Below are 12,683 nucleotides of genomic sequence, written 5' to 3' on the forward strand. Positions count from 1 at the left end.
TGCTTTGTTTTTGCTAAGTTCTAACACGTTTCACTCTATCACAAAGAGATAATTAAGAAAGGGAAAGAAGGCATGACAAAGCACGAGGGACATGGGTATTAGGAGATACAACAAGTTAAACCACCCAACAATGAGAGGTCAAAGAAACAAGTACCATTGCAGAGAGAAGACCACAAGCATACTTTTTATCAAGATGCACGAGCCTTCTAGAAAATCTAGATACTCTAACCATGGTTGACACGTACGAACATGTTCAATGCGTACCGTTCAATATTAGTGCGGTACTTAATGAGCTTCAAATCTTAGGCGTACATTAGATAACCCAAAAAAAAAGACACAGATTTTAGAGTTTTGGAGTAGGTACTTGTACCAGCTTTAAAACTTGTACAAACATGTTATATAGGTGCTTGATGGAGAAAAAGAGGGAGAGATGGAGATGCTTGATGCAGCTTCAGCCTTGTCACTTGTTGGAGATGGAGAGAGGAGAGTCGAGACTCAGAATCGAGGGGGTTTATATGGAACCTTGCCATTTGGGAGGCCAAAAATCAGTTTGCAGAACCACCACCAATAACAAAACCAGCCATCCAAAACAAACGAATGCAAAAAACAAAACCCCCCCCCGGGGCCCCAAAACCCCCAAAAAAAACATATGGAACAAACGGTACGGAACGGGACGTTCCGTACGTCAAACGAGGGCAAGCATGACTCTAACCACTATTGTTCATCCATCAAGCCCAATCATCCCAGAAAAACATCAATTTATTAATCAAATTACAGCCAGACAGCCTTTAATTTTAGAGCAAGAGCATTTTTTGTTAAGCTTGATTTGATTATTGACAGTTTTTAAAGTCGCAGCACTCATGTAAAACTCCTGTTCCTCTTATCTTTGAGGAGAAATAGAAGTCTGAATCATGACACTTGTTTGATAAGCCTATGGATGCCTCCTTGTATCCACTCTTGGAAAATGCTATGAGATGGAGGCATCACCTAAACATATCATTTCTTTCCTAGTTAGAATGATAACACATACATAGAATACCATCACAACCTAAACATAAAACAAGATATAGCATTGTGCATTTTCATAGGAGGATCTACTGACAAAGTTTAAGTGCTTATTATATCATATCCAAAGGCATCTACCTGCCATTTTTCTCGAATGTGTCCGTTGCCGAGCTTCATCTAGCATATTATGCAGCATTTGAGGTACAGCATTGAAAGAAGATTCACACAGCAGAAAGAGATGCATAGAATCTACTAAAAGGTTGCAAGACAAGCCTATTGCAACAGCTGTTTCCAACTTGTCACCTGTGAGAACCTGCATTTGAACCAAAAGCTCTGCAGAATGAGTTGTCATAGCAATACTTTTGGTCGAAATTTCAAGTGTAGCCTAGTACTATCTACTAAAGCTTATCTAGATGATGAAGAATACAATTATAATAGCTACAACATATTTTAATATATTTTAATATCTTCTATCTTGAAATCAAAAGCTCTTAATTGCTTTCCAACTATCCAGTTATTAGAATGTAAAATCTCACAAAGGTTATAAAAATATCGTTGTAACTACAATGTTCCCAAATCTATTTCTTGAGCTAATATCTCATTACAAGGTTTAGAAACCTTTTTCCTGAGCTGATAAACACATGGAAATATTTTCCAAGAGATATGACAAAGCATTTTAAAAGTGCAATAGGCTATGGTTATACATTCAAATCATTGAAATGTTATGTCAGCAGGTTAAGGAAGATCACTTGTTACTCAATGTATATGGTAATATAGTCCTAAGACACACACACATTCATACACTTTTATCTAACAATGACATATTTTTTTAAATTATAGCTGAAATTACTAATTTCAAATATTAAAAGTAATTACTTCAATTTAATTGTAACGAGACTCTATTCTAATTAGTGATTACACAGAACTGTTGTCTCATGTCTGAATGCTCATCTCTAGCTTTTGATGTTTACATGAAGCATTTGATGCACAAACAAAAGCATGATAAAAATGAGCATACTGAGTGGTAATTCTTTCCTTATAGTAGCAAGGATATTGGATGGAATGGAAATCAGAAGCCAATTCGTTTAGTAAAGAAAAGTCAGCAGTACTTAAGAAGAGAAGATGTAGCCTTTTGAATTCTAGAAGACAAGGAGTGTGGAACTCAATAGTTGGCCACCATTTGATCATTTTTTGAAAGGGAGCTACTTTGAAAAAGACGCAAGACACAATAAACTTTTGCTCTTAAAAAATCTATCTGAAAGAGCAGTTTACAAAGTACTAAAAACATGAAGGCTGAACATGTTCGAGGGACTATGCTTTATTTGTCATCCACATATGCTTTTGTTCTGTGCTGGCTCTATGCTTCTAGAACCTATATATACCTTGTGTGCGATTAAGCACCGATGTATGAAAGTGACAATAACATGTAAAGATGTTCAATATGAGAAGAAATCATTCAAGAACGTATAGATCCATATCAAGTCCCTTACTTTGGAGAAGGTATCATAGATATCACTTCTCACAACAGACATGCTTGTCTTCTTGCTGATGAAGTTACAAGGACTTATCTATGATCTGTCAACTCTCCACTAAGAACTTTCTTAGCAAGGAATAAATAATTAATGTTTGCATTTACAGGTAGGAAGTTCTTTGTGAATTACTATGTTGTTGTATTAACATAAGCAAGCTACTGCGGGATATTTTGAGGATCATACATCCCAATACACCAAGGTCAGCTGCCCCGCCCCCCTTTTTTCTGCTCCACCCCCTCCCTAGCTGCCCTGCCCCCCCTACCTTGCTCCATGCCCTCCCTACCTATCCCACTTCCCTGGGTTGTTGATGTTATAGATGATGTTATAGATGATGTTGGTACTATGCTCCCCTTTTCTTTAGCAGCCACTACATATGGATTGGGCTCTCATTATCGTCCTTTGTGGCGACAAATTACTTCTATGCTTTCGCCTTTTGTTCCGATTCCTCCTTTGGAACTCCAAGACCGGCTGGAAGATTGGACTTTGACTTCTCCAGGGTCCTCTTCTCGTCCTTTGAGGCTATCTCAGATTACTATATCTGCATTGTAAAAAATCCTTTTGCCTCAACCTTGGGTTTCAGAGAGAGGTGATTCTCTTTGGCTAATGCATCGCCTAGCCAAGTGGTGGAGGAAAAGATTACAGCAACTTTGGGCCTATAAAGTACCGCCTCGGCAACAAGTTTTTTTTTGGCAAGTTCTTTTGGGAGTGTTTCCATCTGGATAGCTATTAGCTCATCGACTCATTGCTCCTGCGCTTTGCCACAGATGTTATGCTTCTTTGGAGACTGTGCCTCACTTGTTTTCGCATTGTCCGTGCTCTCATGAGTTTTTTGATATGCTTCGACAGCGCCTGCAAGCGAGATTCCCATTTGTTCCGTTTGAAAAGTTCTTCTGACTATTTGGGATTCATCCATCCATGCCAGAGTTTCATCTTTTCATCATTTGGGTTCACTACTAGGCACTGTGGACTTTATGGACATATAGGAATTGTAAAGTCTTTGGTGATCCTACTTTCTCTCTGTTTGGCTTTTTTAGGCGTTCTCTACAGCAATCTTTCTTTGATTGCTTGCAGACCCGCTGCATAGATCATGAGGTCTTTTTGGCATATACTGAAATTTTCAGTTGATGTAATTGTAGCACCTTATTTTGAGGTTGCTACTCATATAATATAATTTATCAAAGATTTCACCCAAAAAAAAGTATGTGTGTGACTCTGCTCGGGATGCAGATGTGTCCTGTTCACTGGATTCTTTTCATCCCATGTTACAACAGGTTTTTGACCCTGTGATTCAGAAATTTCGGTTGCCGGGCTTTATTAAGAAGAATCACAAGGACAAAAAACAGCTTGTTTTTATTGATGGTGTGGTTTCTACACTGCATCAGTTTTTACAAAGCAATAATCTGAAGTTGGAGGATGTTGTGTTTGATCCTCCTCCAGCTTGATATGTAACTTTTTACTTGGCTGCCTCATGACTTTTGCTCTGAGGCTTTACTTGTAAATTTTTTCCTTGTACTTATTGGTGGATTTTTACCTCTTTTGGGGTTTCCCACACAGAAATATAAGCTTTCACCAAAATAAAAAGTGTGTGTGTGTGTGTGTTTGTGTGTGTGTGTGTGTGTGTGTGTGATACATCTTCGCTTTGCTTCCTTTCCAAATGCTTGTTATAAATGCCGTCAATTAGGACACTTTGCCAAGTTATGTCCCTCTGCTTCTCAGCTAGCAACTCGTTTGAACACTACTACTCCAGGGACATTAGTTCAATCAGCTACTACTTTTCCTTCTGGGATACAGGAAGTCAGGCATTCTTGCAAATCATTCAAGGTATGGAAGCGGATTAAAAGAAGTCCCAGCAACAAATTGTTCCTAGGGTAATCCTTTTGTTGTTCTAAAAGTTCATGATTCCTCTATAGCTGAGTAGGATATGAATCTACATGCTGAGGAGAGGTTTACATATGATACAAATGGTACTTCACAAGGTGAAGCTTTAATGATGTGTCATGATTTATCAGATGCAGATCCAATATCGGACAATGTGGATCTATCTCAAGTACCTATGATTGTGAAGAATGTATCTGTGGATGAAAGTTTAAGATCTCCTTCTGTTCCGGATGTACATGTTCCTTTTTCATTGGATTCTTTTCGTCCTTGGCTGAGATAGGCTTTTGAACCTGTGGTTCAAAATCAGATCGCCAGCTTATATCAAGAAGAATCACAAGGGGAAAAAACAGCTTTGTTTTATTGACGGCAATATGATTTCGCTACAACGCTTTTCGCAAGTTAATAATCTTAAAATGGAGGATGTTTTGTTAGATCCTCCACCACATGATATGTAAATTTTGCCTTGGTAGCCTCATGAGTTTTTTTTCTCTCTGAGGCCTCCTTGTAAAATTTTCTCTTTTGTACTTCATGGTGGGTTTTTACCTCTTTTGAGGTTTCCCACTCAGAAATATAAGCTTTCACTATAAAAAAAGTGTGCAAGTGTGTGTGTGTGTGTGTGTGTGTGTGTGGGTGTGTGTGTGTGTGTGTGTGTGTGTGTGTGTGTGGTGTGTATGTGTGTGTGTGTGTAGTAGAGTGTGAGGTTGGAGCAGCGTGAGGAGGTCGAAGCAGCGAGTCGGTTCCCGTACAACTCCCCTCTCCGTCCGTACATCTGTACGGACGCCGTACGCTCACCGTACGGTGGTGATTACCTGACGTCGTCATCCCTGCGCAGCCTTGTCAGATCCCGTTGCTTTCTACCTTGCCATTGTTTTTCCCTTTCTAACGTTTCCTCCATTTGCCCGTACTGTTTTTGAATCTTCCGTACAGTCTAGCGTCAGCCTCTCTGCTCCGTACAGTGTTGTCAGACATTCCGTGTGAAACCTCCGTACTGCTCCGTCTGTTAATCCGTACGTCCGTACAGTACACGAGTTCACCGTCTCTTCCATACGTCCGTACATCCGTGACTGTTCCGTACAGATTTGCCCCTTTGTGTCTAGTCAGCAACTCTGTTCCGTACTTATCTGTCTGCTCTACCGTGTGATCTTTCCGTACAGTTTACTCAGGTCCTCCGTACAGTTTTGTCAGCTCCCCGTTTCTTCGCACAGCGCTTCAGTCCTAATTCATCTTCATCGTTTGATATCGGTTTAAAACCACTAGCCTCCAGCAGAAGCAAATAAGTATTATGTCAAGAGAGCTCTCTCTCCTGAACCCAAAAGACAATCAAGGGAAACCTCTTCCCCCATATCTCCTTCATCTGAAGATGCTTCCTATGTGTTTGATATGTTGAATGATGATTTTCAGCAAAGTAGAAGGGAATGGAGTCAACTTGCTCCGGAACTCACTTACAAAATGAAGTTGCCCTCTCTTGTACATCCTTTGAAGAAGCTTTCCCAAACTGCAGTTATCATCTTTTTTCCAGGCAAAATTCCTTCTGCTAATGATGTGGGTCAATGGGTGAACTCTCTCCTAGGTGGATGCTATGTAGAAGGAGTCTATTTTGCCTCCCGAGGATTTTATGAAGTTCATCTTTTGGATGCCCTGACAAAACAAAGATGCTGGAAATGTCCCCTTTATTTTTTGGTCGACAAATGGTGCATATTATGCCCTGGTCCCCTAATAAGGACTACCAGAATCTTATCAAGCATCATTGCTTTGTATGGGTTGAAGTGGTTGTAGATTCCACCATTGAGGCCGCCCAATCCCACTACCCCTTGTTTCCACATGTACTATTCTGCATGATGTTGCAATTGACCTTTTGATAACTTTGTTGGGTCAATTGGATGTTTTGTCTATTGCATTTTTGTTCAGCTTTTATTGTTCACTTATGCTGGCCAGTACATCCTCTCATTGCTTGTAAATTCTTTGATCTTACATGAACAATGTTGGAATGTAAGAATTTCCGCACTTTAATTGCAATTGCATGGCTGAAAGGCCTCCCCATCGATTGTAATGATTTGTATTTTATCAGGGATGCTGCCTTATTAGACACTTCCTGCTGTATAATTGGCAAGTAGTGTTTATTTATTCTATTAAGTATAAAAAGGGAAACAGAGTTCCAGGAAAGAAACACTTATCATCTCACGAGTATCCAAGCATATGCTTCTCTGTGGTTTTGATCTACTATCATAAATGATGAGTTCATTTAATTATTTTTCATTGGTGACAAAGAATTCTTGGAGGATGACAGTTTCTTTGGTCCAAAAGATTTGTCATGCATCCCAAAATATTTATGGTAGATGATTAATTCAACGACAAAGTTTAAGTTTGCCAATGTACCCAAAGTTTAATCCCAGCTTGTGCCAAAATAGTCACAGTCTCCTGCACACCGTCCTGCAGCTTATCTTCAACAGCTGTGATTCCTAGGAGTACCTGAAAAATCATGAAATAAATGCCTGCCAGTATGATAACTAGTACTGGAAGGGAATCTTGAAACCTCAAAGAGCACACACCATCTCGCGTTCAATTGAGTCTGCAGCTTCAGCTAGTTTTTCTTCCCGGTCATCCAATGCCACGCTAGCAGCACGGAAACGTGCTGCCCACTTTTCAAACTCCGATTCTTCAATCTAGAAAGAAATTTAAATAAGTCATAAATAAGGAAATCACCATTCACACACACACACACATTTTGTGTGTGTGTGTGTGTGTTTGGGGGGGGGGGGGGGGGGGGAGGGACACCATTTCACTTGGATTATTATTTATGGTTAACCATACATGGGAAACTCAACAAATACTAGCCAGTTGGAAGAAAGGATTGATTAAATTATTCCCCACAAAACACTTGTGTGAGCTTTTGCAGATTGGAGACCCATTACACTCATGCATGTCATCTAGAAGCTCGTTGCTAACATGATAGTGACTTGTATCAAGGGTTTTCTACATGAGGGTTTGCAACCTAATCAATATGGCTTCATTTGTCGTAGACATATTACAGATAATATTCCCAATGCCTATGCCGGGATTGAATATGCAAAGTATACCGAGCAAGACATTCTCTTATTGCAGGTGGATATTGCAAATGCCTTTAATACGGTACAATGGGATTTCATCTTGCAGACTATGGAATATCTAGGATTTGGGGGGGAAATGCAGCATGTTGTATATTGGTTAGATCAAAATAGTAAAGCTGATAGCATTCTAGCGGGTGATATTACAATTGGAGGTGGGGGCCTTCGAGGATTACCAAAAAGCGAGCGAAGAAAAGCGAGCAGCCCCAAATAAGCGAGCAAGATTAAATAGGTTTCAAGCGAGCGAGAACCTCATCCAGCATCTTATTCCTCTCAATATCATTGGAACAATTGATGTGATCATAAGCAAATTAAACATATTCCAACAATGAAGGCATGCCTGAAACTCACAATTAACTTCTCTTTCATCCCCATACTATCAATTTGAGTCATTGTGGAGAGGTAGAGACACAACAATACATAAAATTTACGATAAAAAAAGCAAACACTACTCAGATTGAACATCCACACAGCAAGATAATGATAGATCACAATGTAGAATATATGACTGAAAATATGTAAACATGATCATGTGCTACATATACATATCATGTCTTTTATGCTTGCAGAAGATCATCCATACATTCGATCCAAAAACATGGAAACAGAACTAACTATGTCAAAAGAAAAAAAACACATTTTCATCATAAGGATTAATTTTGCTTAGTGAAAATACCTATGTAATCTGGACAATACCATGCTTTAAAAAACTTAGGGAGCCAAAAAAGGATTTTAGCCCTCCATATTTCTATTATGACCAATGTCTGAATGATAGTTCTATCGGAACTAGAAATGAATGCATCTAACCACTATGTTGAGTGCTCATCCAGTATCCTATAGACTATTATGTTAAAGTCAATACGTGACCACAAACTCAAGCATAAGAGGAGCATGATTCAAGTGAAATAATTGGCAAAGACACTCGGTAACTAGTATCCTACTGCATCTAACGAAAAATATGCACCAGGCATTAACAAGCTTTTATTTCCACCCATATAAGCAAACTCGTATCTTGTAGTATGAAAAACTTTAAGGAAAACATTTCACTTAATGCATCAGTTAAGCCAGTGACTACTCATCATGCACAATCAAACAATCATCAAGGAAAGTCTAGTCAAGCAAGTTGAAGCAAAAAACCAAATATCTATTCGGATCTATGCCGTGGTGTATCCGCCAACCATGAGTAGCAAAAGAACCTATGAAAAATGCAAAATAGGGATTATGCCACTCTACCATGATCACTTCCATGCTACAAATAAAGGAATACATAGTCATTTTAGGGTACTTTTAGGGTTCATTCCCAACCACTAAAAAGAGAGCCAATGCTATCTATTTGTATTCATAAAATCTTTATGAACATTATCATGTTCAATATAAGGATAGGAGCCAGCTCAATGGGTAGTCTTAAACAAATATAAATACTATTCAAATTTTAACCTTATGCAAAAGCTTTTTTTTAAACACAAAGTAAAACTTGATTATACATATAGATGGGAATCAGGTCACCATTGTAAGTATGTATTTAGTAATTAAGTTGAAAATATTCCCTTAGAAAAATAGCTCAATCAACATAGTACCCATATTATATATCCAAAATTTACAAGATCTCATTCATACCATTAGATTGTTTTCATCACTTGTCATCAGTACTAACCTCAATTGGCATTATGTATTTGGGTCAAAATAGTTTTTAGTATAGGATATAATGGAGCAATACATTTATGTAATATCTAGTGATCATAGTTTCTAATATAGGATAAAATGGAGCATAGAGTAATGTTATCATTCAAAAATGATAATATACCTTCCTTGACCATATACAAGTATCATGCATTCATAAAAAAAGTTAGTCATAAACTGCAATATAATGTGCCCATAATGCATGTACATTAAATCTTCACATGTTAGAATGTGAGAAAGGGAATAATTTAACTATGAAATCAAGGATCAATGTAGGAAATGGTCTTCTATGCACACATATATGCTAAGGGTCCATCTAATACAATATTGGAAATTGATGTGAGTATAAGTGTATGCATCCATCGGTGATGTATATGAGTGTATGCATCCATTTGTGATGTATATTGTTGTACTAATCCATGGTGCTTTAGGGCTTGAGTTGTTTGTAGCGCAATTAATCACAACAATTTTGTATTTTTTAAAAGAAAAATGCCATAAACATTTCATGCTGCAAAATACACACAAAAAAATGGCATTTGTAGCATTAATCCAAGCATTTCCTACAAGCAATCTCCATCCCTCCCTTTCTTGCTTACTCTTTCAGCCACCTCCACCCTCTTGTTGCCCTTCAAGACTGCCTCTTGCCTCCTCGCCTCCTTGCTTCCTCACCTCCTTGCTTCTTTGCCTTCTCACCTCCTTGCATCATGCTTGTTGCTGGCAATTCCAAGGCTGTCCCTCCCCTCATTGGCCAGCTCCTCTACTCCTCACGTCATCCTTCTCCTCATTTTGGTGTCTCTAATGAATAGCTTGGGGGTCTTGTTTTTGGAGGGGGGAAGCATAAGAATGGCAACACCTTAATGCGCTGTCATTTTTCGTGCTTTTGCCACCCAAAAACAAGACCTGCAAAGCCCTTGCTTAAGCTTGAATGAGCCTCTTGATTTTGGGCGTGTTAAGCCTTATACCCCCAAAATCAAGAGGCTCATTCAAGCTTAAGCAAGGGCTTTGCAAGCATTGCAAGTCCAGTAAATGAAATCAATCAGATTAGGAATTGGCAAACTCAATTTGGGAATGGTCAGAAATACTTTATCTTTGAATAATGCCTTGGATCATGGGATGGGGTCCCATGAACCTGCTGCCTATGACGACGAATGGTTCTGCCCTCGACTAAAGGTGACGTGTGTAGTAGTAAAAGGATAGCCCTCATGGAATCTTTAAGGGGTCTTGATTTTGGCCATGATTTGCGCATTCTAGCACTTGAGCCATATATCAATTTCCAACACTTGCGGCATATAGTGGCTTTGTCCATGCAATGTTTCCAGCTGCAATCCAAGCCTCAAGCAATCTCATATTCTGTATCCAGAGACATCATGAGGGATAGAGCCTCTTTTTGGTAGTCTCACTAGCAATATGTATTGAAAAAAAAATGTATTCAATTATTATATTCTTCCTTGCTATATGAATGCTCTTAATGCATCCAAATTGTAGAACTACTTCAATACTACTTCTTAGTTATATTGTATAATAACCTCCATATGTATGCTCGTGAGACAAGAAAAAAGAGACCTGGCAACCCAAAAATGATAGTGCATTGATGCGCTGCCATTTTTGGGCTACTAGGCCTCTTTTTTAATGTTTCCTAAACATAAGAACAAGCACTTGTGTTCCTTACCTTTCTTTCCAATGGGGGTTTTGATTTTGGGGGTGTATGCCAAAAATTGATAAACAACATTATTTGATGCATATAGTTTTATTAAATTGATAAAATGGGCATGAAAACATCTAAATTGGCTCTTGCCATTTGATTTGATGTATGACATGACCCCATTTGGATTTGTAATTCCAAAGATATGGGGTCTTACTTTTACGGTTTGAATGCCTAAAATAGGCAGCGTGCCAATGCACTGCCTATTTCATACATTTAGGCCTCAAAAGTAGGACCCCATGTAGGACCAAATGAGGTCCTACTTTTGAGGCCTAAATGCATGAAATAGGCAGCACATTGACAAGCTACCTATTTCAGGAATTTAAGTCCTAAAAGTAAGACCCCGTATCTTTGGACTTACAAATCCCAATGGGATCATGTCCTATATCAAATCGAACGGCAAGAGTCAATTTAGATGGTTTTCATGCCTGATTTCTCCATCAATCAAAACTGTATGCATAAATATATACATCAAGATATGCATCAATATATGCATCAATATATACATATGTATGTATGTATATATATATATATATATATATATAGATACATACATACATACATACATACATGTGTGTGTGTACACACACACACACACACACACACACACACACATATATACACATATAGATATATATGTATGTATATACATACATATATACATACTTACATACATACAGCAAAATGGGGGTCTTGATTTTGGGGGGCGTATGCCAAAAATTGATAAACAACATTATTTGATGAATATAGTTTTAGTTGATGGAGAAAATGGACATGAAAACCATCTAAATTGGATCTTGCCATTCAATTTGATATATGACATGAACCCATTCGGATATGCAAGTCCAAAGATATGGGGTGCTACTTTTAGGGTCTGAATGCCTAAAATAGGCAACGCGTTAACGCGCTGCCTATTTCATGCATTTAGGCCTCAAAAGTAGGACCCCATTGGCAATACAATGGGGTCCTACTTTTGAGGCCTAAATGCATGAAATAGGCAGCGCGTTTGTTGCCAATGGGGTCCTACTTTTGAGGCCTAAATGCATGAAATAGGCAGCGCGTTAACGCACTGCCTATTTCAGGCATTCAGGCCTTAAAAGTAGGACCCCGTATCTTTGGACTTACAAATCAAAATGGGGTCATGTCATATATCAAATCAAATGGCAAGAGCCAATTTAGATGATTTTCATGTCCATTTTCTCCATATATCAAAATTGAATGCATCAATATATACATCAATATATACAAATATGCATCAACATATACATACATACATACATATATATATATATATATATGTATGTATGTATGTATGTATGTATGTACATGCATATATATACATACATACATACTCCATACATACATACAAACATCAAAAGTAAGACCCCATTGGTTTCCCATGTCATGCATTTTGTTGTCTCTTGAGCATAACAACAAGCACTCGTGTTCTTTACCTTTCTTTGCAATGGGGGTCTTGATTTTGGGGGGGTATGCCAAAAATTGATCAACAACATTATTTGATGAATATAGTTTTAGTTGATGGAGAAAATGGACATGAAAACCATCTAAATTGGATCTTGCCGTTTGATTTGATATATGACATGACCCCATTTGGATATGCAAGTCCAAAGATACGGGGTGCTACTTTTAGGGCCTGGATGCCTAAAATAGGCAGCGCGTTAACGCGCTGCCTATTTTAGGCATCCACGCGCTGCCTATTTTAGGCATCCAGGCCCTAAAAGTAGCACCCCGTATCTTTGGACTTGCATATCCAAATGGGGT

At 38.4% G+C, this 12,683-nt stretch overlaps 1 protein-coding gene across 1 annotated transcript in view; it reads right to left on the reverse strand.

Annotated features, from left to right (window-relative positions):
• LOC147900682 (uncharacterized) overlaps nt 1-12,683 on the reverse strand; it is a 138,036-nt gene that overhangs the window by 32,556 nt on the left and 92,797 nt on the right. Inside the window, exons 13-15 of the mRNA XM_087375501.1 lie at nt 6,965-7,078; nt 6,792-6,884; nt 1,144-1,318 (exon numbers count right to left, since the gene is read on the reverse strand). Coding sequence (XP_087231627.1) covers nt 1,144-1,318; nt 6,792-6,884; nt 6,965-7,078 — 382 coding nt within the window. The remainder of the gene's footprint in view (nt 1-1,143; nt 1,319-6,791; nt 6,885-6,964; nt 7,079-12,683) is intronic.

The sequence above is a fragment of the Dipteris shenzhenensis genome, chromosome 6, assembly GCF_047967505.1.
Source record: "Dipteris shenzhenensis isolate YYH24624 ecotype China chromosome 6, Dip_SZ_1.0, whole genome shotgun sequence".
Classification (NCBI taxonomy): Eukaryota; Viridiplantae; Streptophyta; class Polypodiopsida; order Gleicheniales; family Dipteridaceae; genus Dipteris; species Dipteris shenzhenensis.